The following is a 25,164-nucleotide window of genomic DNA, read 5'->3' as shown; positions in this document are numbered from 1 at the left end:
TACTTACTGTTGCCCATGTGTTGCCATTCACAATTTATCACTCCTTCTCTACTGCATCTATCAATGTACACAGACCACTAAAAGACCACTGCTGAGCGAGCACCTACAGTGCTACGTTACACACTATAAATAAGACACTTAAAGTTAAAATGAGTTATACCCCAATGCTGTTGAATTCTCAAATCTGATTGTTCGTACTGAAGGCAATTCAAATGATAGGTTATATTAATGTACTCATTACAATACATTATCATTTTTCATTCACAGGGGCTTGTATGGCAAATGCTCTACATAATCTAAGCCTAATGATTAAATGGGTTCAAAAAGTGTTGTTATTTAACAGCAAAAAACATATGATTAATATGGTGCAGCTTTCTTTAAGGACACGTCTATTTGACATTTATGGTAGGAGTCTCAGGTGTCAGTATATTGTAGCTGCAAATTTCCCAACATGGGAAGGATGGAGGATATTTAGGATGGTCTTCAAAATGGAGGACTTTGTGCTTTCTGGCTTGGTAACATAACAAGATGCCTTTGTCTTACTAACTTCAAGAGGCTGGTGAAGTAACATTTGTTGATACATGCTGTAATGTAATGACAGAAACTAACTTGTCTTGCGGAAATACCACAGCAATTAAATGCAATTATAAACAGTAAAAAGTATGATGTGTCATTCATTAAAGAACTGTAAAATTGTCATCATTGTCAAATCACTGTGGTATAAGAGGACTGCAACACCTTGGGATGTATAGAATGATATACATAGAATGCTGGATGTATAGAAAAATAATCTGATTTGTATCAGGCCATATCACATCTTATAACGGCATGCCCCATTATGTTTTATTCCTTACTAAACAATTAAGCAAGCGTACAAAACATACAAAACCAACCTAAACACTATATAGAGATCACATGGATAGGGGACCATTCTCAGGACAGTAATGACAATATTATGGCATAGTAGTGGCATATTAATGTGTACAGTCCTGGCACAGTAGCATTGCTGTTTTTGTCACTTTATTTATTTTTATCTTGTTGTTCCACCTTGTAAGCTATAGAGACTAACGGTCATATTTTTCAGTGCACAGTGCGTGTTAACCATCTTCTATCCCTTCATGAGTGCTCAGTGTTTCTGACCACAGGACAACATGATGGTGCAGTGAGGAGAGTTGCTGCCTCACAGCTCCAGGGTCCCTGGATCAATCCTGAGCTTGGGTTACTGTCTATATGGAGTTTTTGCACATGTGGGTTCCTCCAGGTTCTCCGACTTGTTGATTGGTGCTCTATGTGTGAATGGGTGTATGTGTGCAATGTAATGCCCTACAATGGACTGGAATCCCATCCAGGGAGTAAACCTGACCACCAGGACTGTACAACAGATACTGAAAATGAATGAATGAATGAATGAATGAACCAGGCTACTGTCAGTATTTGTATACCTTCAAAGTGCATCTGAACCTGACAAATTTGTATAAGTACAAGTAACTTAAGTAGTATTTATTTATTTATTTTATTTAGACTAGGAGCGAATACACATAGCTAATACACTAACACTCTAAACGAGACTTGAACCTTCGGATTTTAAGTTGTCGAGCTCATAGATATGCAGGGGTTGTTAATACATCACAGAAATAATCGATTGAGGACTTCATTGTACGAGGCTAAAGCAGTTGCTGTTGTAGCTTCAAGAGACTTAGCATACTGACATTAGCACACAACGTTAAACTATGGCAGGAGACGAGAACATTTTTCTAAGAGCGAAACACCGGACGTATGAAGGTTTAACGGAAGGTACAGAAACTAACCACGTTAATGTTACAATTTCTATATTGTATAAATTAACAATTTGAGGGTTTTTTTTTTGTCGTTTAGGGAGAAGGTTAGGGCTGTATGCTAGCTTCCAGTTTGCTGCTTTGCACTGTTTTGTTCTGCTGTTTTTGTCATAATGTTATCCACATACTCTGTTTTCCATTGTAGGATAAACAGCAGTAGGGTTAAGCTCTACTATGACAGGAGTCTCAGAGATGTCAACTGCGGTTACCTTGGTTTAGATAAAACATTGAACGAAACTGAGTGCGCGGCTAGTAAGCACTTAGCGGTAATGATTACGATTACTGATTACGCTGAGGCACAGCGGCGCGTCTTTCATACTAGTAAAGATTTCAATTCACCATCAGCAAACTCCTGGAGTTATTATAATGTAAATGCCATGAACATATAAAAGTATTGTATTCAAGAAAGGGTCAAATGGCTATTAACCCATAAACCGAACTGCAGAATGACGGTAGTCATTGGCAACAAAGTTAAGTCAAGTAGCCTCTCAGTAAATTTGTTTGAATTCAACACACTATAAAATGGTGGTTTTAAAGAAGTAGCATATAAACATACACATATCAGTTGTTCACAGTGATTACATGCACATAACAGATAGCAGGATGCTGAGTAATGAATAATTGATTAATGGGTCATGTCAGTGCAATTTAAGCCACTGTAGTATGATTATTAATATAAGTACCCTGTATAACTATTATGTTATGCTAATAAAACTAAGCAGTTCAGAGTGTATCATATGATTACACAGGAAATATGATTTTGCTGCAGCGGTTTAGAGTACAGTGCAGACAAAGCTACGCATTTGGTAAAAACTGAATACACTATAAAATGGTACTTGAAATATCTAGTGCAGAAATCAGTTTGTGTTGGGATTTTACTGCTGGGTTTGTAAGGAAGTTACAGTCAAAATCTTTAAATCTGTTCATGCTGAAATAATGGATAAATTCCATCCATCTTTTTGCCATCTCGCTTATCCTACCCACGGGGAGGCTATCCCAGGGAACTCGGGGCACAAAGCGGGGGGACACCCTGGACGGACTGTGTCAGTCCATCGCATGGCACAATTGCACACACCTCACACACCCATTCATACACTACGGACAATTTTGGAATTGGCAATACACAACGGATGTCTTTGGACAAGGGGAGGAAACCGGAGTACCTGGAGGAAACCCTCGAAGCATGGGGAGAGCATGCAAACACTGTGCACACAGGGCAGAGGTGGGATTTGAAGCCCCAACCCCCGAGGTGTGTGGAAAACGTGCTGACCATTAAGCCACTGTAATGGATAAATTATTGCATCTAATTTATGATAAATTGTTTCATATTCAGAGGACATGGTGGTATAGTAGTTAGCATGTTTGCCTCGCACCTTCAGGGGTGGGGGTTCAAATCCCGCCTCAGCCCTGCATGCGTGGAGTTTGAATGTTCTCCCTGTGCTTTGGGGGTTCCTCCAGGTACTCTGGTTTCCTCCCCCAGTCCAAATATATGCCTTGTAGGCTTATTGGCATCTCTAAATTGCCCATAGTGTGTGAATGGGTTTGTGAGTGTGTATGCGATTGTGCCCTGTGATGGATTGGCATCCCGTCCTGTGTGTGCCCCAAGTCCCCTGTGATAGGCTCCAGGCTCCCCGTGACCCTGTGTTGGATAAGTGGTACGGGAGATGGATGGATGGATGGATGGATGGATGGATGTATCATGCTCAGCCTGATATAATTTTTTTGTTTTAAAAACAAGTAATCCATATAGCCAAAAAGGTATTTCACATCAACAGGTGATTGCTTCGAGACTACATGGGAAGCTTCGCCTCCCCTAAAATGACATTAAAATGCAGCAGTGTAATGTTTACCAATATGTCCATGCAGTTATCACTCTTTGTGGAATACAGTATTTTAGCAAATCAAAATAACCAATATCTCCCTGCAGTATCATGCTGTTCGTTCCTTTAACACAAACTGTTTTCGGTGGACAGGGCAGCCTGCACAGGATTCTCCTAGACGCCTCGTCATTGACGAACAGCTTCACTGGAATCCTATGGCACATTCGAATAAATTGTGTTAGATGCAGCCTCATTAGCCAAGAGGATTTTAGAACGTTGTTTTGGGTGATGCATGGCTTCACTGGGAGTCAGTGAGAGCTTCATGACTTGCATAGAAAAAAATATGTTTTTATTTGACAGTACGCTCTTCGCAGACTCTGAACTTCTCCATATGATGATTGGGAGACCTGTCACAGGTGTGGAACCTCGTAACCAATCATTGAAACGCTAATACACATGACTGACTTAAACATATTGGCGCTATATACATACTGCAGAATGCTCAGAGCTGCTTTAGTGGTCAGTAGTCTAATCCATAAACGTTTTAACTAGTTTAATTAATTATAGTTTAACTAGTATAACTTGTTATTGTAATGTTTGTAATTAGTAAATATTGGAAATAAATTGTAAGTAAAAATTCTGGTTGATTATTTGCATTTGTTTCTGAAAATTTAATTTATTTATAGGTCTGACTAGCTGTCACTACCTTCAGTGAAATTTAGTTAGCTAGTTAAGAGATTAGTTGCTTCTAGCATGACATGGCAGACATTACTAATGTTATCAAACCGATTTTGGAAAAGTCTTTTGAAGCTTTAACTTGCATGGAGAGACTGATAATTAAACAGGAGGCCAGACCAACAGATAACACAGAACACACAGAATAACAGATGTCTGTGCTTCCCCTATTTTTGGGTGGAGTTTTTTTTGTACTTTTTTTGTGGATAACTACTTAAATTGGCGAAATTGTAATTGCATAATATTGTGACACATGACGCATCTTGGCCTAAATCTGCGGTAGTTTGGAAAAATGGCAAGCTCCTCTGAATATTGTGGAGTTTGCTTGATTTTGCGTTCATTTCTGTAATAGAATAATCTCGAAACCTTGGAGGGACTGTATTTTGATTTCTTTTCTTACTATGTACTCTTATCCCAGGTGTAGGAATGTTTTCATAGTGATTTGTAATGTGTTTGAGTGCTCTGTCATTCAGTAACCTGAAGAGACAATGATAGCCAAATGAACAATTATTAATGTAGACTTTGTTGACTGGCAGCGCAGCAGCAGACATGGTCTTATGTCTTCCACAATAATAGTGGATTGAAAGAGGCTTGTGTTTAGGGGTGATGATGGCATATTGAGCTGCTCTAGTGAATTTATTTGCTTAAAATTCTCATTAGTCACTACAGTCTTTATGAAGGGTAGATTAAGCTTTAAAATGGCATGTTTGAAATTAGACGAATGTTTGGATGACTTTTTAATGTGTGTAGATTGAACTGCGCAAACGAAAGGTGTCTTTGTGTAGTGTGTGTACCAGTGTGTAGAACTGACAAGCTCTGAAATGTTAAGGCCTTCAAAGAACTGGCGCTAAATGCTCAGCTTTTGTAGGTGTGATTGGACTAATTTAGGAGATCTGCTTGGCTTGTGCAGTTTAGTATATTTGTTCATCCCTTGTAAAACTGCAGGCTATAAATCTGATCGATATTCCCTATGAAGCAAAAGTCATTTAAATAGCAAAATTCATTTCAAATAGCACCAGTCCGTGCTGTTAGGAAAAGAGCTGTAATATTTTAATGACTCGTTCTGTAGTCAGAGCATTTGTGTCCTTTTATCTGCTTCAAAGAGTTGCTGTTTTCTAGCTAAATGATGACAGTAAAACAAATTCAAGAACTTGTTCTTTCATCTGCAGTTAGGGGGATCCTCTTATTTTCTTCTCTGCCCAGGACAGAATGGGATACTACCATTAATTCATGTGGGAGGAAGAGAACGATGCATGAAGAGCATGTATAGAAGTGTAGTACTTGAGTTGCTGGGAGGTTGAGTATGGATTTGTACACCACAAGCCTCATGAGGTGGAAGGTTGCAATTCTACTCTCATTTGTTTCTTCTAGCACAAGAACTGATGCATAGTTTGTAGGCTATATATTTAAACAAGTCCATTGCACTGCAGCTTTGTTTTTCACATTCTCTCCCTGTTCTATAATGACAGGTCAGAGAGAGAACAAACCCTCCTGTCAATGAAGATAAAGCTTTTTATGAATATTTGAAAATACTTGCTTTGTGTCTTATGTAATGCTGGATTATGTAAAACAATTCATCATGCAAACCTCATCATCAGTAGACAGAAGTTAATTATTAATGTCCTTCGTTGACTGGCAGTGCAGCAGCCGACATGGTCTTCTGTCTTCCACAGATGAGGAGAAAGAGTGGAGTGGGCCGTTTTGCTTCATCCAGGCGGCTGACCCGCAGCTGGGTCTGATGAAGGCATGGAGGATGGGAGACTCTGATGGAGGAGGAGATGAGTGGGCAGAGGAGGTGCAGCTCACGAAGCAAGCTGTCGAGGCCATCAACAAACTGCAGCCCCGGCCCCGCTTTGTTGTTCTCTGTGGGGATTTGATCCATGCCATGCCAGGTAAGATCACAGTTCTGGAAGTCAGTATGAACTGACAAGTATTTAATTATGACTTTAAAATGACTTTAGCTCGGTTGTGCATGGGTGAAATATAATACAGTTTTGTTATAGGTAGACTTAATTGTAGCTGTAGCGTTTAAGTTGAAAAAAAAATGTTCTCAAAGCAATTTCACAAATTTTTCTATTCCCCTTTGCCACTAGATGGAGGAGGCTTTATGTTTTCAGGTTCTCCATCTGTCCGTCCCTCCGTCCGAGATTTTTGTTAGCATGATATCTTAAGAAGGAGTAGTTGAATGTTCGTAGGATTTCGATGAAATTATCAGACTGGGTCAAGATCATAGCAAGGTCAAACATATGAATTTGTTTTTCTTTAGTAGTTTTCTTAGTGTTTGTAATACAGAAATGTTACATGATTAGGAACTCAGGGCCCTTTGCCATTTATCTATCCATTCCTGCTGGCTGTGGCTCAAGTGGTAAAGCGGGTTGTCCACTATTCGTAGGGTTGGCGGTTCGATTCCCGGCCCACGTGACTCCACTTGCTGAAGTGTCCTTCAGCAAGACACTGAACCCCAAGTTGCTCCTGGTGGCAAGTTAGCGCCTTGCATGGCAGCTCTGCTACCATTGGTGTGTGTGTGTGTGTGAATGGGTGAATGAGACACAGTGTAAAGCGCTTTGGATAAAAGCACTATATAAGTGTGCCATTTACCATTCCGTTAAATTGAATTATCTTTGTAACCAACAGACTAAGTGATTGGATTTTGCAATTGAACCAAAAGGGCAAAGGTCACAGCAAGGTCAAATGCACCATGTCACAAACCAAAATTCGTCTCAAACTGGTTTCATGAACAGGACAATGAGTTCAATGTTCTTCAGTGTCCTTCCCAGTCACCGGACCTGAATCCAATAGAACAACTTTGGGATGTGGTAGAACGGGGATTTTCAGCATGAAAGTGCACCGAAAAAATCTGCAAGAATTAGATGATGCAATCATGTCAGCATGCACCAGAATCTCAAAGGAATGTTTTCAACATCTTGTGGAATCCATGCCATGAAGAAACGAGGCTGTTTTTAGAGCAAATGGAGGCTCTACCCAGTATTAGTATAGTGTTCCTAATAAAGTGCTCAGTGAGAGCAAATGATAATGTATTTAAATACAAGCACATTAATGTAAACCTGTAATTTGCAGTCTGCATTTCTGTCAGAATCCTGCTGTTAGGAAATGAATCCATGCCTTCTGTCTAATCAGATTTGAGAATTCAACAGCAATGTGGTATAAACTCATTTTATCACTGGATGTGCCTTTTGTTTGACATTAATTTGGTGCTGCATTTTTAATGTGTTGTTTTATATGTGGCAAAACATTTAAACTATATTTAAAACAACTATTCGACTTTCACACAGTGACAATGCAGAGTGACAACATACTATAGTCTGTACAAGCGCAGTACATTGCATCATTGTTTTTCATTTTACTGTACTGAATATTTAAAAGCTTTTGCTGCACTAGGTCACCTGCTTTAACCTTATAAAAGGCTGAGTAATGATGATTAAGGGTTTAGTGAAGCTGATGAGAGGAGTGTAATGGAAGGAGGGAAACACTAATATTCAGAATGAAACCTTGCAATAGAGGAAACAATAATTAGTTAAAAAAATATTTCTCTTTTACATAATTTTTTGTATGATATCACATTTCCACAGCTGTATGAATCGAGACTGCTCTGGCTTATTTAATCTAAACATACAGCCAATAGCTGCCAAGAGCATATGAAGTATTATTTCATGACACCCACTATCCCCTCATTCTCAGTGCATCGGCCTGTTTCTAATGCATTGAACTTGTATTTGAAATTCTGTTTTCTACGGTGAGGAGCTGTTATCCCAGTGTGAGTCATGTTTTATTTTATGTTGTTTTTTAGAGAGATATGAATTGAATACAAATCAGTGAAAGACTTGCAGTATATTTTAAAATAGGCCTTTTCATTTTTGTAGAAATGGACAGGACTCTTGGGGAGTGCCATTTTTGCAAATTCTTTATACTTCTGCGCTCTGAAGTTTCTCAGGAGGGATATCTACCTTTGAGAATCTTTGCAGGCTTCATAGTTTTATTTTCCTTGATGTAATTTGAGCCCTGCAGCTATATGTTCTGGGGTAGCTCTACTTTGTAGGTAAAGATCTAATAAGTGGGCTGTAAAGGCACAGCTGGGTCTGGGGGTTGGGGTGGGGGTAAGGGGTGGGGGTAAGGGGGGGGGGGTAGGTGGAGACCTTTAAGCAGTCTGTTAGTGACAGGCCAAGCAACCCGACTGTGGCAGATGCATGAGATGACCCATCCATCATGCAACTTCTTTCCTGCTCTTTTCGATATCAGCTGAACCCATCTGACATTTCCACTCCTCTGTTTTGCGGTCAGAGAAAACAGTTTTGTCTAACCTTTGGTAAAGTATGAACTTTGAGAAAGACATTTCCTTTTATTTGGAAGGCTTGTTGTGGGTTTTGGAACGGCTTATCTGTTGTTTATACTGAATCGTCTTTAATAAAAAAACAAAAGTGTGTCGAAACTAGGACTGGAACTTCATTACAAATGTACAATACTTTATAACTCACTAACACAGTTTTGGGTATAGGAAAGTATTAAGTTACCTGGTTAGGCAGACTGCTAAAAAGACATTAAGATGTTTGCATTTAGCTTGTATTATTTCACTAAAAACAAAGGAGAAATCTATTTTTATTGATTTAGAATGGTATATTCATATTAAATTATAAGCTAACCTGTTAGAATAATTGTAGCATAATCCTGGGGAAACAGATTGGGGTTTTTATTATTATTATTATCTATACTGTATAAATTAATCTGAAATAATTATAGTGTTATAATGAGATCACATCATACTGTATATCACACCCCTAATTGAAACATGTTGGTGTGATTTTACTATAACAGATATTTAAAAAGAAATTTTGGATTATGGGACGGCTCTAAGGTGAAGGTTTGTTCAGGGACCCATTCATCATTCACCTTCACTGAACACATGCCCTGGCAACTTCAAGCCGCTGACTGGTGACCAAATTGCATTCCTTTTTTTTCCCAGCAGCTGTTCTCAAACATTGTCTTCTCATCTTATCACGATACCACAGAGAGTAGCGTGTCAGTAGTGTTCTAGAGTTGATGGATGTGATATCCGAGCAGACTCCAGACTCCAGAAGGCGAGCTTATGGTACTGTTGGAGTGGATAGAAATGAAGTTCTCCAAACAGCGAGCAGGTGGAATGACCAGAGGGAGATGAGTTCTCTGTGTGTTTAGATGATAGAGATCTCTGTTGGGAGAGCTGGTAATGGGGTTCTTTGGGGTTTGTGACTGATTGGAGACACAGGGAGCTGTTCAAGTTGGACACTCTGTACCTCTGATAAGAGAAAGGAAAATAGCTCCAAATCCACTGCCTTTACAAAACATGAGTTCACAACATAATTTCATAAAATAGCCTTCAAACCTTAAGCACAACTTCAGTTTCATTTGCACAATTTAGCAACAGTTTATTTATTTATTTATTTATTTATTTATTTATTTTAACAGACAACTCAATGAAACTATTTGTTTCCATAGACTGCATGGTATATTGACCATCTAATGCTGAAAAGGTCCAAAATGGTCCACAATTAATCTACTGATATGCACTCACTGGCCACTTTAATAGGAACATGTGTACACATGATCATTCATGTAATTTCCAATCAGCCAATTGTGTTGGAGGAGCTTCATGTGATCTCAGTTATTTTGTCCTTCACATGGTTGTTTGTGCCAGATGGCTGACTTCTGTTTTTCCAGTCTTCAGCTGTGCAGTTTCGGTGAGCCTGTGCCCACCGCATGCCCAGATTCCATTTCTTGTCTGACAGGAGTGGAATCTGATGTGGTCTTTTGCTGTTGTAGCTCATCTGCATCAAGGTTTAATTCTGAGATGCTTTTCTAAGATGCTCTGAGATGCTTTTCTGTTCACCATGGTTATAAAGAGTGGTTATTTCAGTTACCGGCACCTTCCTGTAAGCTCAAACTAGTTTGGCCATTCTCCTCGGACCTCTCTCATCAACAAGGTGTTTCTGCCCACAGAACTGCCACTCACTGGATTTTTCTTGTTGGTTTTTTTTTCACTTTTCACTTCTCTGTGTAAACTTTTTAAAGATGGGTGTGTGTGAAAATCCCAGAGGTTTTTGAAACACCACACCAGTCTGTCTGGCACTAAATCACTGACATCACATTTTTCCCCATTCTGATGTTAGATATGAACATTAACTGAAGCTCTTGACCTGTATCTGCATGATGGTATGCACTGCGCTGCTGCTACATGAAAGGCTGATTGGACAATTATATGGATAAGGTGTTTCTATTAAAGTGGATGTTTTAAAACTCAACCTCTCCTGTGTAATAGGTTGCTAGTTAAGTGTTATCTTTTGTAATTTCCACTTTTCCTCACTGAGCTTTAAACCTACCCCAGGGGAAATTAGCTGGATGTCGCATTGGCACTTTCAAACAGTTTCAAAATGTTGTATTTGGACTGTCTTGGCTTATGAATGAAAAGATTTTTTTAATTGTATCCATAAGACATTGTTGGTTTCTGTCACCTTTGATTGCTGACCTGCCGTAAATATAAATTAAGTGCAGTATGGGTGGTTGATTTTGATATGCCTCACAACAGATTCTTTGTAAGTTTTATATATATATATATATATATATATATATATATTCTATTTTTCTATTTTTAATTTCTTTCATGATAAATATAGGTAGCTCAGTGTTTCCCTGCTGAGGGGGTGGTGGGTGGTGTACACATTTTCACCGATATTTTAAGTACAATGGATGTTGAATCTGCAGTACAAAGGTTTATTTGTTTATTGTTGCAGTTGTAATTTCACATCAAATTAAAATTTACATAATAATAATAATTGAGTTTGCTATTTGTGGATTTACGTTATCAGGACATATATTTAGCTTTTTTGTTGTTCTTTTTGAGTTAAATTAGAGTGTTCCAGCTTTATTAAACCAACTCCTGGACAGTTTACGTTAAGCTAATATTTGTCTCAAATATTGTTGTCCCTGATTGTGTTTTTAATAAGGTTAATCTAGCATTAAGCAAGGTTAATGACTGCAAATGCAGAGGCAGACCTTCTAGCATATGGGTTCAAACTGAATCATGTAACCCTCCCAACCATGACTAGGTGAAATTCTAAGGATAAATGTGTGTGGCCGTAAGAAATTCTGCCTCTCGTGCATGAGTAAACACCGCTAATAGCAAGAAAACTGCAAAATTTATCAGTAACTTCAAAGTGCCAACCCATGGCTACATGAAATATTGATTTGAATTACCTTTATCTATTAGTTGCATTCATCTGCTTGAAATGTGTTGCATGGCTCCGCTCCACTGGGAGCCGTAGCGAACCCTGCTGCAGCAGCACATGCTCTGACTCTGATTAAGATCCAAATCTTGTGGAAGTTATAACTATGTCAGAGCATTTAGAATATGACTATAAATCTTGTTGAATTAATTAACTTAATAAACTGTGATAAATGTGTAATATCAGAATGAACTGTAGAAACGTATAATCAATTGGCAGTCAGAACAGATATTTACATGTTATATTTACTATACCAGTGCAGGAATGCTTGGTAATAATTGCTCCATTCCCTCATACTGATTGCAAATGATGCATGCCTGGTGTGATGAAAAGTGTGAGCAGTTGAGGCTTGCCACACACACTGTGTTACTTCTGTTATGTATGCAGAACAGTGCCTCTTTCTCCCCCTTCCCTTGACCACAAGCTTTGTTCATGTCACTGCCAAATTGTAAACATGGTCCATTGACAGATTAAAAATAATCTGTTGTTTTTTTTGTTTGTTTTTTTAAAAGTTAAGATTAAATATACTTGGGCAGTTGTCAATTTGCTTGAGCGGAACACTATTAGCTACAAAGACAAGGTGGGCAGCTTTGCTGAAATTAGATGCTCCTAAGTGATTGCTGGAGATGACAGAATGTCAGTGAGATACCCACAGTGATAATTATTCTCAACACAACATGCTTATTTTTAGTATTTTTATAATATTACTGTAATGTTATTAATGTTTATGCAGCCTTGTCGACAATTTGTCTCCATAAAATTTCTTCTACATTTTACCCTCTAGCTAATGAAGTAACAGGAACACACTCGTCATCCTCAGCTGGTAAAGTGTTGTTTATAAAAAATGTAAAAAATCTGTGTGTTCCTCAGGTTGCCAATTCAGAGAGGATCAGGAGAGGGACCTGAAGGATGTTCTGCGGGCCACCGATCCGGACATTCCGCTTGTGTTTGTCAGCGGTAACCATGACCTGGGCAACACTCCCACTCCGGACACTGTGGAGCAGTACTGCCGTGCCTGGGGTGACGACTACTTCAGTTTCTGGGTGGGTGGAGTGCTGTACCTGGTGTTGAACTCCCAGCTGTTCTTTGATGCATCAGGCTGCCCTCAGCTGGAGGAAGCTCATGAGGCCTGGATGGAGAAACAGCTACAGAAAGCAGCCAAGAGCTCAGCACGGCACGTCATTATCTTCCAGCACATTCCACTCTACCTGAGGACTCCAGACGAAGAGGATGACTACTTCAATCTGCAACGAGCTAAGAGAGAGAATCTGATTCACAGATTCTGTCAAGCAGGTATGGTTCTGAGCAGCATCAACTGGCAACATTCAAACTGAATGGGCACATGCATCCTTACAATGTTTACTGTCTGCCAGTTCAGTTGTAATGTCACACATGGTATTGTCTCTAAAAAAAAAGTGACAGTGCTGAACCCCAGTATATAGGCTGACTACAAGCTGCCATTAAACAACTGAAAAAAAAAATACTAGTTTAAAAAAAAAAAAACAAGTTTCCAACTGGTAAGGCTGATCTGATTAAAGGTAACATGGTTACTCATGAAATGAGTAAATTTATTATTATAGTAAAATCTGATCGTAAGAGCTGAGGAAATTTGTAGGATATTAACTAGATTCACATAAACAAACTAGCAAATTTCTGAAGTTTGCCAAAGAAAATCTATGATAACAATGTAATGCTAAATTCCTGAAGATAGCATGATTTTTTTTGTTTGTGGGTTTTGAGTTTTTTCATACATTATGTAAGAGGAGACCAACTTGTGTGTCCATTAGTGCATTTAAATATGTACTAGCTGCCACACAAGGTTGTCTCCCCTTATATACACACTCTTCTTTACTATATAAATGTATTTGTTCAATACACATTCCAATATCTATTCTTTATTTATACAGGAGTTAGTTCCGGTACACTAATTTGATTGGACAAGTGTCGTTCCAAGAGCGCTGATATTTAATCTAACAGCACTGGTACATTTCACTGTTTGTATCACTCCACTTGTCTGTGTTCGCTACGTAAAATTCCGATACTAGCAATAATTCATTACACTGTAACTGTTACTACACTTAGTATGGGCTGTCAGTCAGTCTGTTGCATGGCAACAAACAATGCTCTATCCAGCTGTGCCTTCTTTGGGAACTACTTTAGTTGATGGAGCAAAATATCTGTCCATCCATTTTCTGTACCGCCTATCCTACAGGGGAGCCTGGAGCCTATCCCAGGGAAGTCTGGGCACAGGGCATGAGACATCCTGTAAAGGGTCCCAACCCATGGCAGGGCAAAATCACATACACATTCACATACTACGGACAGTTCGGTAATGCCAGTCAGCCTACAAAGCTTGTCTTCGGACTTGGGGTGGAAACCAGAGTATCCGGAGGAATCCTCCATAGCATGGGGAGAACATGCAAACTCCATGTACACATGGCAGAGGCGGGATTCGAACCCCCAACCCTGGAGGGTAAAACTGTTATATAAAAGCATAATTGTAACTTAAGCGTGTTCAGACAGTGGAAAATTGTCCTACGCAATATTGATCTGAACAATTTCTCTATAATATTTGAATTCTCTGTATTGTATGCAGTAGGTTACACTTTTTGTTGAGCTTTTTATTTAAATTACAGGTAAAAACAAAATCCATTATATTGGATATAATATATGTATTCAATATTAACATGTTTTCTTAAGCAAATAATGCAGAATACATCTGTAAAAAAAAAAAAAAAAGAGAGAGAGTGAGAGAGAGATTTTATGAGAGAGAGAAAAAATACATTGTATTGCTCAGAAATGTTCAGAAGGAAAGGGAACATGATTTACTGTCCCATACATAATCATTTATTCAACGAAATGACCGTCTTTCTCATCCAAACTCAGCCAGGCATGATTTTATAATTCAGCTTCCTGGCCTTTTTCATTCAGGTTTGTTTATACAACCTTACTCAAAAACCGAGGTTGACTTTCCCAGATGAGTGCACATCCGGAGGACTTGTGAATGCAGCACAAACTGAAACTGAGAACAACCTGCTGATGCACATAGTCCAGTGCAGTTTTATTCAATATTTAAAATATGTAGAATTAGGTGAGTGTACAGAAATGTAAAAACTTTAGATTGGTATAGATGCGGGGTGGGGTGGGGGTGGTAAGCTGCTGAAAATGCATGATCTAGTTAGGAATTGTTCAGGATTTAGTAATTAATCATGATATGTAACTCTGTATTATAATCAGCTTTGAAAATAAATATGGCAGACGGTTACACAGCTTTGCAAAACACACATGTGGTCAGAAAGGTCAGTTGTTAAGGTTAAAGCTATTTTCTGTATATTAGACTGGAGTTATATGGTGCATATTAAAAAGAGCTATTCTGTATTTATCTTCTGCATGATTTATGAACCTGGACTATATATGAGTCATTTAACTTCTTTATTGATATTTATTTTTCCCACTTCAACATCATACACATGAAAGTCATATTTTATGGCCACATAATATATGTTATGCAGTTAGTGATGCATGCACAAGAATACATTTGATGCTGATTATTTATTTATTTATTTATTCCATGGACCTCAGTACTGTTCATGAGTTGTGTGAGATGCGCTTTTTGAACATCCCATTGCAGATTTAGTCTCCAGTTTGCTTCTGGGAAGGCTTTCCACTAGATTTTAGAGTGTGACTGTGGGGATTTGTGTTAATTCAGCTACAAGAGCAGTAGTGAAGTCAGGTACTGATGTTGTGTGAGGAAGCCTGGGGAGTAGTCGGCATTGCAGTTCATCCCAAAGGTGTTCAGTGGGGTTGAGGTCAGGGCTCTGAGCAGTCCACTCGAGTTCTTCTACTCCAACCTTGGCAAGCCATGTCTTCATGGAGCTTGCTTTGTGCACAGGGGCACTGTCATGCTACAACAAGTTTGAGCCTCTTGGTTCCTGTGAAGGGAAATTGTAATGCTACAGCTAAGACATTCTGTACAGTTGTGTGCTTCCAACAGTTTTGGAAAGACTCAGGTATGGGTGTGATGATCAGGTGTCCACAAACTTTTGGCCATATAGTGTATTTCCAGAGTTAATCTTCTCCTATGTAGACATAGTTAGACAGTTGATTTGCCTCAGCACTCCTTGTTGGAAGTATAAAAAAACAATACACGGTGGAGATTTGGAACGTTTTCTTTAGGGGAAATTTCCAGAGCAGACTGTGCAGTAAGCTACATGGTGCACACAATCCACCTTCATGAGCAAGATGTCCCCTCTTTCTAAAGCATTTATGGTTTTCTGTTTCATAGCCGATTTTCAAAAGAGCCACAAAATAGGGGATAAAAGAAAGCATTTGTTCATGGCTTAGAGAAGGCCACTGCCTTCTGTAATCAATTCCCTATGCTGTCTCAGGCTTTAGAGATGTGATAAAATGCTGCTTTTAACGATTTAATCCATGTTTGGTATGAGGCAGTAAGATTGTGGGTAGATTGATTATTTTGAGACATACACCCTGAGGAAAGCAGATCTTTGTAAGCTATGGGACTGCAGTAGTTTTTACCATTAATGATCATTTATGATCTTCCAGTGTTTAGGATCATAACATGCCAATGATTGTGCGTCATCGTATTATCACAGAATGATCAGAATGGTACCATCTCAGACAGTTTATTATGATACTGTGGCTACATGTATGATGCACACAGTCTTACCTCAGGGGCTAAAGGCATGATGTAAAAATAGCTAGCAGAGGAGAAGGATGTTCCATCCAAATACGTCTTCCTCAGTGGGAAAATCACTCAATTCTTTTTAATCTAGATCTGAATTTCACTCGGCCAGCGGAGAACACCCCTAATTTATTTTCAATTCTGATAGATCTCATGAATATATTTGCGAATGTTTCAGGGCCCTCGTGCTATCCTAATTGGAAGCAGTGTACCTTCTGAACTCAGTGGCAGACTGCTCCATCTATTATTGTCACCGTGACTCACTGCAAGATTTCCGGCTCAGTACTCATAGGTGCTCATGAACCACAGTCTGGCTTAATGTCCCCTCTGCGCTCATTCTGCTGCAGCACTGGAGAATCTAAACATTGTTCTTTGTGAATCCCTCGAAGGAAAACGTCATCTCTCATACTCCTCTTCTTTATGTGTATCATGTGAAGGGAACAAGCGTAAAACCATAGTTTGTATTGAAGAGGAGGAAGTTTATCTAATGTGAAGGTTGCATTCATGTGCTTTCAACATGCGTATCATCAGCGAATGAAACTGAGCTGAAGTCCCTCTTTTATCTCTGAATACCCCCTCCCGCCCCGCCCCCCCAACCACCACCACCAGAAATGTGGCTCTCCATCCAAAACAACAAGAAAGAATATGTTTCGATCCAGAACAACTCATGTGTATCTGTCTGTTTGTTTTGATGTAACCGTTCAGCTGCTGGTGCTGACTTGTACTGAGCTAATAAACCAGTTGTTTCCTTTGTGATTTCTGTTGGCTTCCGGCAAGCCAATGTTAATTAGTATGGGTGTGAGTAAACCAAGGGAGCATTTGTCGTGACTGGAAAATTGGAGATAAATTAGAAAGCATTCTGTTTTGGGCAGATGATAAAGAATGGGCTGAGCTTATGGTTAGAATGAAGATAATAACAGGTAGAATGCAAAGATTTGCGATATTATCGGATGACTTTCCATTGATGAGCATGACCCCAAGCTATGTTTTGCTCTTTAGGGACTTCCATTATGGATATGGGGTCAATATAGATGGTATATAGATCTAGATAATATAGATGTATAGAATATACAATCTCCACTTCTTAGAAAGTGTCTCAGAAGAATGTGGAGCATGTCTTTACAGTTATAGATACAGTTCTGCATTGTCGCTACCTATACAACTGCAGTAGATTATGTTTTTAGTTAGTGTTGTTGAATTCTCGGATCTAAATGTGCTGATTAATTTTCTATAAAGGCACAACTCTGAAAATAGTTCCAGCCGTAATTCAAATGATGGGTTTGTACGGTAATGATGGACTTATTGTAATACGTTATCATTTTTATTTTATTGTTACAACTGAGAACAGATGTTCCACAAAATCTACACCTAATAATAAACAGATTAGATATTTATTTAACATATTTAACATATTCACAGTACGTTTTCTGCCATGGGAACGTTTTCACGACAGAGAAGTCTGACTTTCTGAGTTTCTCAGCAAAATGACATGCTGTGTTTTTGTCTTATTAACTTCAAGTGAGAGGGGAAAAAAGCAGGAACGGCTGCTATAGTATAAATTATAATAGCAACCAAGTTGTTTCTGAGAGGTTTCACAGCATTAAATGTGGCTAGATATGGTTAAAAAAACGTGTAGCTAGTTAAAAAATTATATACAGTTGCAATCGTTGGCAGTTTGCTGTGGAATAAAATGAATAAAATTGCTAGAGGAATAAATAATCCACTTCGGGGTCTGCTCCGCTTCATGTAGTGGATTATTTTCTTGTAATAGCACGCCATATCGTGTTTCTTACTTAATAGCCATTTTGATTTTGGTTAGCGAGATTAGTCATTACATGCATTTTTCTTTTTTTTAATGCTTTGTCAAAGCCTGTTCAGTCAAAGCTTCACAGCCATCTGTGATATTGGTCCCACAGCAAGAGGAAAAATGTCCAAATGCCGGCATCTCTATTTTTATGTAAAACTGCAGATCCTTTGTGAGAGCAATTTGAAACCACCCCGAGTTCCTGCTCCGCATCAGTGTACATTTGGATGGAATCTTAATTACTTACATCACACACAATACACAGGCCGTCCCTCATTGAGCACTTCATAAAGGGACTCGTGGGGATAAATGATTATGATATATGAGCAGCATAAGTAACGCTCTCCTCACAGATCATTCTGTCTTTCTCTCTGTCATGCAAATTATATATGGGCATAGTTAGGCGATTAATTCCCAGTGGCCTAATGATAACACATGCACCCACATATACCCCCTCTAACTAAGAAATAAATTCTCTCCGACTTGTATGGATAGAAGACAGCAGCCGAATTTACATATCATCCATATCTGGCAGGCAGCCGCAAAATCCGTCTGCCTATGATTAGAGTCATCGGTGGCACAGTGAGTGTGTCTCAGGGGAACAGAAACCAGACCGCCATTGTACTTCCCTGTTCATTAGAACTTAATTTCATTTTGTGTGACAGTTTATTTTCAGAATGTGCTACTTACTATTTTCTCAGGGCTTTATTCGCAAACTTTGGCTTGCTCAGCTAAAATTCACAGCGGTCCCGTGGTGGTAGTTGTGTTGTAACCACTGCGTTGAAAAAAGCTGAAAGTATGAAAACTGTGAAATTATAAGCAGCACACGGGAAGTGTAAGTATTTCTTATGGGAATATATGTGGGAGCATTTAAACAAGGTCAGCTTTGTGAAACTGTACTACGTTTGCCAGGATTGAATTTCAGGTTGTGTTTCCATTTTTTTTTTCCTGGTGGTTTTCCCTAACTGACGATCTTTGATTTATTTATTTATTTTCTGTTCTGTGGGCAGCTTGTAGTCTGTATACAGAAACAGTAGTTACAAATGTGCACAATAGTGCTGCTGCTAGGCAGCTTACTCTGATTCTTATTTCTGTGCCTCGTAATTTTAAGCCAGCCATGAAAAATCGATCTCCACAATTTGCTTCATAGTGAAACGATCTCAGCTTGTTAAAGCAGTTTTCCAGAAGTGAACTGGGAAGAACACACACTTCCTGTTTCAATTCCTGTTCCTGTTTTTGAGTACAAACTATACAATCAGGGCACACGGTGGCTTAGTGGTTAGCACATTCGCCTCACACCTCCAGGGTCCGGGGTTCGATTCCCGCCGGGGCCGTGTGTGCGGAGTTTGCATGTTCCCCCCGTGCTACGGGGGTTTCCTCCAATAGGCTGATTGGCGTGTCTAAATTGTCCATAGTGTATGAATGGGTGTGTGTGAGTGTGTATATGATTGTGCCCTGCGATGGTGCCCGATGCTTCCTGGTTCCAGGTTCCCCCTGAAAAGGAGTAAGTGGTAGAGGATGGATGGACTATACAATCATAGATGGGCTATAAGCAAAAAAGGGGTCTTGCATACCGTCTAAAGAGACATCAGCGGATACAAGGGTGGTGGAATTTTTTTTATACATAATAATATTATGGTCCTTACACACCCACAAACACCTAACACGTTATATTCAATATTCCCAAGTGTGACTGTTGAAAAGACATCCCAATATTCACATCACCAAGTGTTCATACAAACCAGACGTCTGAGCTAGTTTCTGTTAGTTTGCTCAGTAATAAAGCAGTTTTTTTTATGCATCATTAGGTTACAAGCTGAATTAAGATGGGAGGGTTTTTACAGTAGCTTCTTTTCTGAAGAGCACACTCTTTGGCACATGAATACAAAACATATGTACTTATTCTACTGTTTCACCACACTGCTGGACCATTGGGTGAAAAACTTGTTTAAGTAGTGTTTTGATCACCTCAACACACTCCCACGCCTGGTCCAGTTTTACATCTTACACCTCAAGATAATTATGCTGTTTTCTCCCTGCTTATGCCATGTTTCTCTGTTTATGCTTATTTCCAGGCCTGACTCATAACCCATCATTAGAGACAAGTTTGAAATTCGCATAATTAAACAGCTTCCCTTTGAAAAAATATGGATAATTATATTAGAATGCTTTCCTTTTGATTTAATAAAGAACTTTATAATTTTGAGTTATTTCTGTTGTATTGCAACACTGTTGTGTAATTGCTTTAAGGATGAGGGTGTTTGCAGTTGTATAACACTGCATAATTATCTGCATTCCTCAATTTAGTTTTCCTCTAGAGGCAGAGTTAGCTTGGTTTAGAAGCTTGTCTAAAATTTCTAAAGTGCATTAGAATGTGCTGACGTGTTCTATAATTTGAGCTAATTTTTATTGAATCTCTGAATGATCTACATTGACTGCCAGGTAGTTATGGCCGGGAATTCTTGCCCTGTTACACTTAAAGGGGTCATATCATGATTTTTTAAAAACGTTTTTAAACATTCATTATTTTGTTTATTGGTTGTAATAGAAAAGATTAACATGCTTTAATGTTCAAAAAACACATTATTTGTCACATACTGCACATTATTGCAGTACCTCTATTCCCAGGCTGCCTGAAACGCTCCGATTTCTCCAAACCCCCGCCTTCCAAAAAGCCCAGAGTGCTGTGATTGGCCAGCTAACCCGTTGCGTTGAGGTTGGCCAAAAACCTCAAGCGTTTGTCTGAAATGTAACGCCCCTTGGGTTAGCTTCAGCCTCCAAGGCTTCTAAAGCAATTCTAAGCTCCCAAGCAACATTTTTACCATATCAGGTCGAGCCCGAGTCCGATTCAGAAAATGCAGATGATCAAGCGGAACCAACTTTGTGAACACGACTTGAGCAGAATGTTTTATAACTCTCTTACCTTTCAGATACGTTGTAAATTCTGATGGCGGACTGGCTCGTTTGTGAAAAACTATGCCATATACACAGCTTCTATTTGTACATGGGTACTCACAATATGTCTCTGGAAAGCTAAGATTCCTGTGATTCGATTGATATAAACTATTTCAAGACACAATCACAACAGCAGCTACAATCAACATCTCTGTCAGACCACCAACATACAAACAAACACTTGAGGCAATTTAGCAAACTTTAGCTAGCATGTTAGCCGAGGTCTACAACTGAGCCCTGGGCCACAACACAAAACTCTGCATTTGCACAGTCAATAGCCGATACTTCAGAAAATAATCAAACATACTTACTGGTTCTGATGCAGAAGCACAAGCTTGTCTGAGGAAAGTGGGAATCGCCCCATTTTTTCAGGAGTAGCTTTTTGTGTAGCCTGCCTTGTACTCACCCAGGTTCAGGAAGCTGTCCTCTGTGCACATGCAAACGTTTGAGTTGTACTGCTCAGGAGCAGCGTTATAAATAAACAGTAACCACTGATTCCTCATTTTGTCTGTTTTCAGAAGGCCAAACAAAGGGGTTTTGCTTTTGCACCGAAACACACAGCGTCTCCAGGACATGGCACCTGAATTCACTGAAGCCTCACCTTCTTTCTTTGCACCTGCCTTTGGATGGGATTATGTTAATAGTGCACGCTGTGATGTAGACATTTGCGGAAGTAATATCTGGACTTCGAAACGACGCGTTTTGGGCCGGTCTGGAGTAGTGTTCTCTGTTAGGTAAAATAAATCCCTTTGGGGGAGACTATGAGCTTTGTGACTTTGCAGATCTTATACATGCACAAACAGATACATTACACACCCAAACAAAAGGAAAACATTAAAGATAATCAAAATAAAAAAGGTTTAAGGATCATCAAGGTATGTTTTGGCAAAATTCAGAGGAGCCTTAATGTTCTTCTGGGTTAGCAGTGGTTTTCGCCTCGCTACTCTTCCATGGATGCCATTTTTGCCCAGTGTCTTTCTGATAGTGGAGTCATGAACAGTGACTTTTATTGATGCAGGAGAGGTCTGTAGGTCCTTTGATGTTCTCCTTGGCTCTTTTGTGACTTGCTGGATGAGTCGTTGCTGTGCTCTTAGAGGAATTTTGGAAGGTCGGCCATTTCTGGGAAGGTTCACTACTGTGCTGAGTTTTTTCCATTTGGAGATAATTACTCTCACTGTGGTGCTTTAGAGTCCCAGAGCCTTTGACATAACTTTGTAACCCTTCCCAGACTGATGTATTTCAATCACCTTCTTCCTCATCATTTCTGGAATTTCTTTCAATTTTGGCATAATGTGTTACTGGGTAAGACCTTTTAACCAATGTCATGCTGTTGAAAAAGTTCTATTTAAGTGCTGATTTGATTGAACAGGGTTTAAAGCGAACCTGGTTGTGTCTCGTCCAGCTGAACCCACTGCCTTTGTTTGATATTAGATTCTGTTTTAATTTCTGCAACAATGTAGTACGAGATGTACACAAAAACAGAACAAAACAGGATGGGGGCAAATACTTTTTGACAGCACTGTATACATCACTCATCCGAGTTTGTTGCTCCGACCGGCAAATTACAGCTTAGTACATAATACATTAATATATTTTACATGAACTTGTTCATCTGACTCTTCAAACATGTACCAATACTATACCGTTTGACGTGATATTTGGACCAATCTTTGCTACAAGCTCAGTCCTTGGCAATGTGTCCTTGGCTGTTTATCTTGGTGTTTTTTGTTTTGTTTTTTAAATCTAATATATTACTGCAGTTTAATAACTAGCAGTAAAGGCAGCAGTGTAGAAGCATTATTCATATTTTGAAATACCTTTGTTTTGTCTTTTGCATACCTGGGGGTGAAGGGGGAGGCGGGGTCATAATAGCATGTAACCGTTATATCACTGAGTCTTCCTGAAATCTTATTGTTGCTATTAGATGTGCAGGTGTATACAGTTTGCATACGTTAATACATCTGTTAGTATGTACGTTTCTATTTATGGGCAAAATCTTGAACGTTTTCACTATAAGTCACTCTGTCAGCCTGCGTTCCTTCAAAATGGAGGGAGTGATTTGTGCCTCTAATTCTGTGTGGCCTCTCTGCCAACTGTGGTGATCAGTCCACTACTTTGCATTCTGCAACAGCAGAACTGCGTTGGCTGGTGAAGGGAAGAGGTGAGATGAAAACCTTCCCCATGATTATGCAGCGCAACACAGAAAATAGATTTCTCGAGAGAGCTCCAACATGGCCGACGTTCTTTGAAATGTCCGTCACTTCTCGCTGCTTTATCGGCCAGTAGTCGAGTGGCGGCCAGTCTGACAGGGAATAATGTGACTCGGTTATACCGTCAAAAATAATTCTCCTTAAGTATTAATTGACAGTGCTGTTTAATGTGCTAATCAATTAGTCTAATTGAACTTGACCTATCCTCATCCCTTGAGTGAATCGAAGCAGAATATTAACAGATCTTCTCCTGCCCAACTCTGTTTCAGGTGTCAAAGCCGTATTCTCAGGTCACTACCATCGCAATGCAGGTGGGTGCCATGCAGGACTGGACATGGTGGTGAGCTCAGCTATCGGCTGCCAGCTGGGCGACGACACACACGGGGTCCGGGTGGTGGTGGTGACCGATGATAAGATCATCCATCGCTACCACAGTCTGGACCAGCTGAGAGAGAAGGGCATAGATGAAGATCTGAAGAAACTCTTATCTTAAATGAAAGTTGCAGGCAGACTTTTTGACCTTTTTGGAATAGATTTGTTGGTTCTAGATCAGTAGAAAGAAAAAAACAAAAACACAGTCTGCTTTCAACTGGCAATGCCTCTGAACAAAAACAGTCATTTTGTGTCAACATCCAGAAGGCATCTGAATAATAATCTTCTGCACGCACAGGAGAAGGCAGTGAAAATCAATATATTTTTTTAAGGTGTCATTAAAGTGCAATTTCCATTCTGATTTTCAAATTCCTTAGTTGCTGTAATGTTTTGGTCTTTCCTGTCAGAAATATGAGGTTTGGGGATGTAATTTCAAGTATAAGCAATATAACTATCTCTCTTTTCATCTTCCATGCTTTAATCAAACATCTTGACATTTGAATCAGTCGAACGTACTCGAGAATCCCCTATTTCTTTATACCCACATCCCCTAATCACACTAATAAGCCAGTGGAAGTAGTGTTCAAGCTGCTCGTTTGGTGATTTCATCCTCTGTGTCCAAGCCCATTACACTCTCCCAACTCCAAGAGGTGAGAAGAGGCAATCTCCATGGCAACCATTGAAAGACATGACAGTTAAGACTGTAACTTACAGAGACTTGTTCAGTCATCAGAAACCGTTGCTGATTTTCATCTCACACTTGTGGTTTTATCTCTCAGGTTCAGAATCCACTGTGATGATTTGATGCAGGAAAAAAAAAACAGAAGCTAAAGTCTGTGTTGAGGCAGGGATTGTACTCATTTCACTACATCTGCCTTTGTAATGTACAACCCAACCCTACCAGTTGTGAAAGGGAACATCGTGAGGGATCACTGCACTACCTTGCCCTAAGCCATCTTTTTTGTAGCAGTTTGTTTAAAATACACAGTATATAATAATTCCAATCATTAGCGATCGAACCAATATTTATGGAAGCACCTTTGGGGATCCTCCTGTTGGCAGTTGTGTGCTTAAGTGCAGGAATGTAAATAAGAGCTAAATGTCTCAAGGATTAAAATAAACATATTTGGACTGTTACAACTGTTCTTTCACCTTTTAGCTGTGTTGACTTGAATAATGTCTGTAAAAAAAAAAGATATGTATTAAACAATGCATTTTTCATAATCTTTTGTGAAACTGAGCCAAGAACAACAGTCCACATGGGAAAATATCACAATTTATTAGATTCTTTTTGGTATGGAGTTAAAATAGAAAACAATATATGTTCAATATTTATACTAGATGGCTTTACAGATGTGTAATCATTTTGAACTCACTGTATTGTTATATTTTTATGTCACTGGACTTCTACATTTGCAATAAATGTTTTGTGGTCTCCAGTCAGAATGTGTTATAAA

General features: G+C 39.2%; 1 protein-coding gene and 1 long non-coding RNA gene across 4 annotated transcripts; one reads left to right on the top strand and one right to left on the bottom strand.

Moving 5' to 3' along the window:
- The first annotated feature begins 320 nt into the window (after window positions 1-320).
- On the top strand, window positions 321-25,164 carry cpped1 (calcineurin-like phosphoesterase domain containing 1). The gene is made up of 4 exons (XM_053640453.1): window positions 321-1,794; window positions 6,064-6,282; window positions 12,535-12,957; window positions 23,605-25,164. Exons 1-4 carry the CDS (start codon window positions 1,731-1,733, stop codon window positions 23,826-23,828), a joined length of 930 nt encoding a protein of 309 aa, XP_053496428.1. The 5' UTR covers window positions 321-1,730; the 3' UTR covers window positions 23,829-25,164.
- On the bottom strand, window positions 17,832-23,611 carry LOC128617374 (uncharacterized). Of its 3 annotated transcripts, none has more exons than XR_008387558.1 (5): window positions 21,727-23,611; window positions 21,437-21,552; window positions 21,094-21,233; window positions 20,139-20,305; window positions 17,832-19,664 (listed from the first exon to the last, which is right to left on the bottom strand). It is a non-coding gene; the product is annotated as an uncharacterized LOC128617374 (long non-coding RNA). The 3 variants fall into 3 exon arrangements; XR_008387557.1 differs by having other exon boundaries at window positions 17,832-20,305; window positions 21,727-22,398; window positions 22,509-23,611; XR_008387556.1 differs by having other exon boundaries at window positions 17,832-20,305.

This window comes from Ictalurus furcatus, chromosome 13, assembly GCF_023375685.1.
Source record: "Ictalurus furcatus strain D&B chromosome 13, Billie_1.0, whole genome shotgun sequence".
Taxonomy (NCBI): Eukaryota; Metazoa; Chordata; class Actinopteri; order Siluriformes; family Ictaluridae; genus Ictalurus; species Ictalurus furcatus.
The sequence above is the reverse complement of the archived record's forward strand: the minus strand, read 5'-3'. Positions and strand labels throughout refer to the sequence as shown.

What these genes read in the sequence shown, in the direction of transcription:
- cpped1 (XM_053640453.1), top strand. Translation starts at nt 1,731, where the DNA reads ATGGCAGGAGACGAGAACATTTTTCTAAGAGCGAAACACCGGACGTAT. An exon ending in GTATGAAGGTTTAACGGAAG is followed by an intron (nt 1,795 to 6,063) that starts GTACAGAAACTA and finishes TGTCTTCCACAG; the next exon opens with ATGAGGAGAAAGAGTGGAGT. An exon ending in TCACAGATTCTGTCAAGCAG is followed by an intron (nt 12,958 to 23,604) that starts GTATGGTTCTGA and finishes ACTCTGTTTCAG; the next exon opens with GTGTCAAAGCCGTATTCTCA.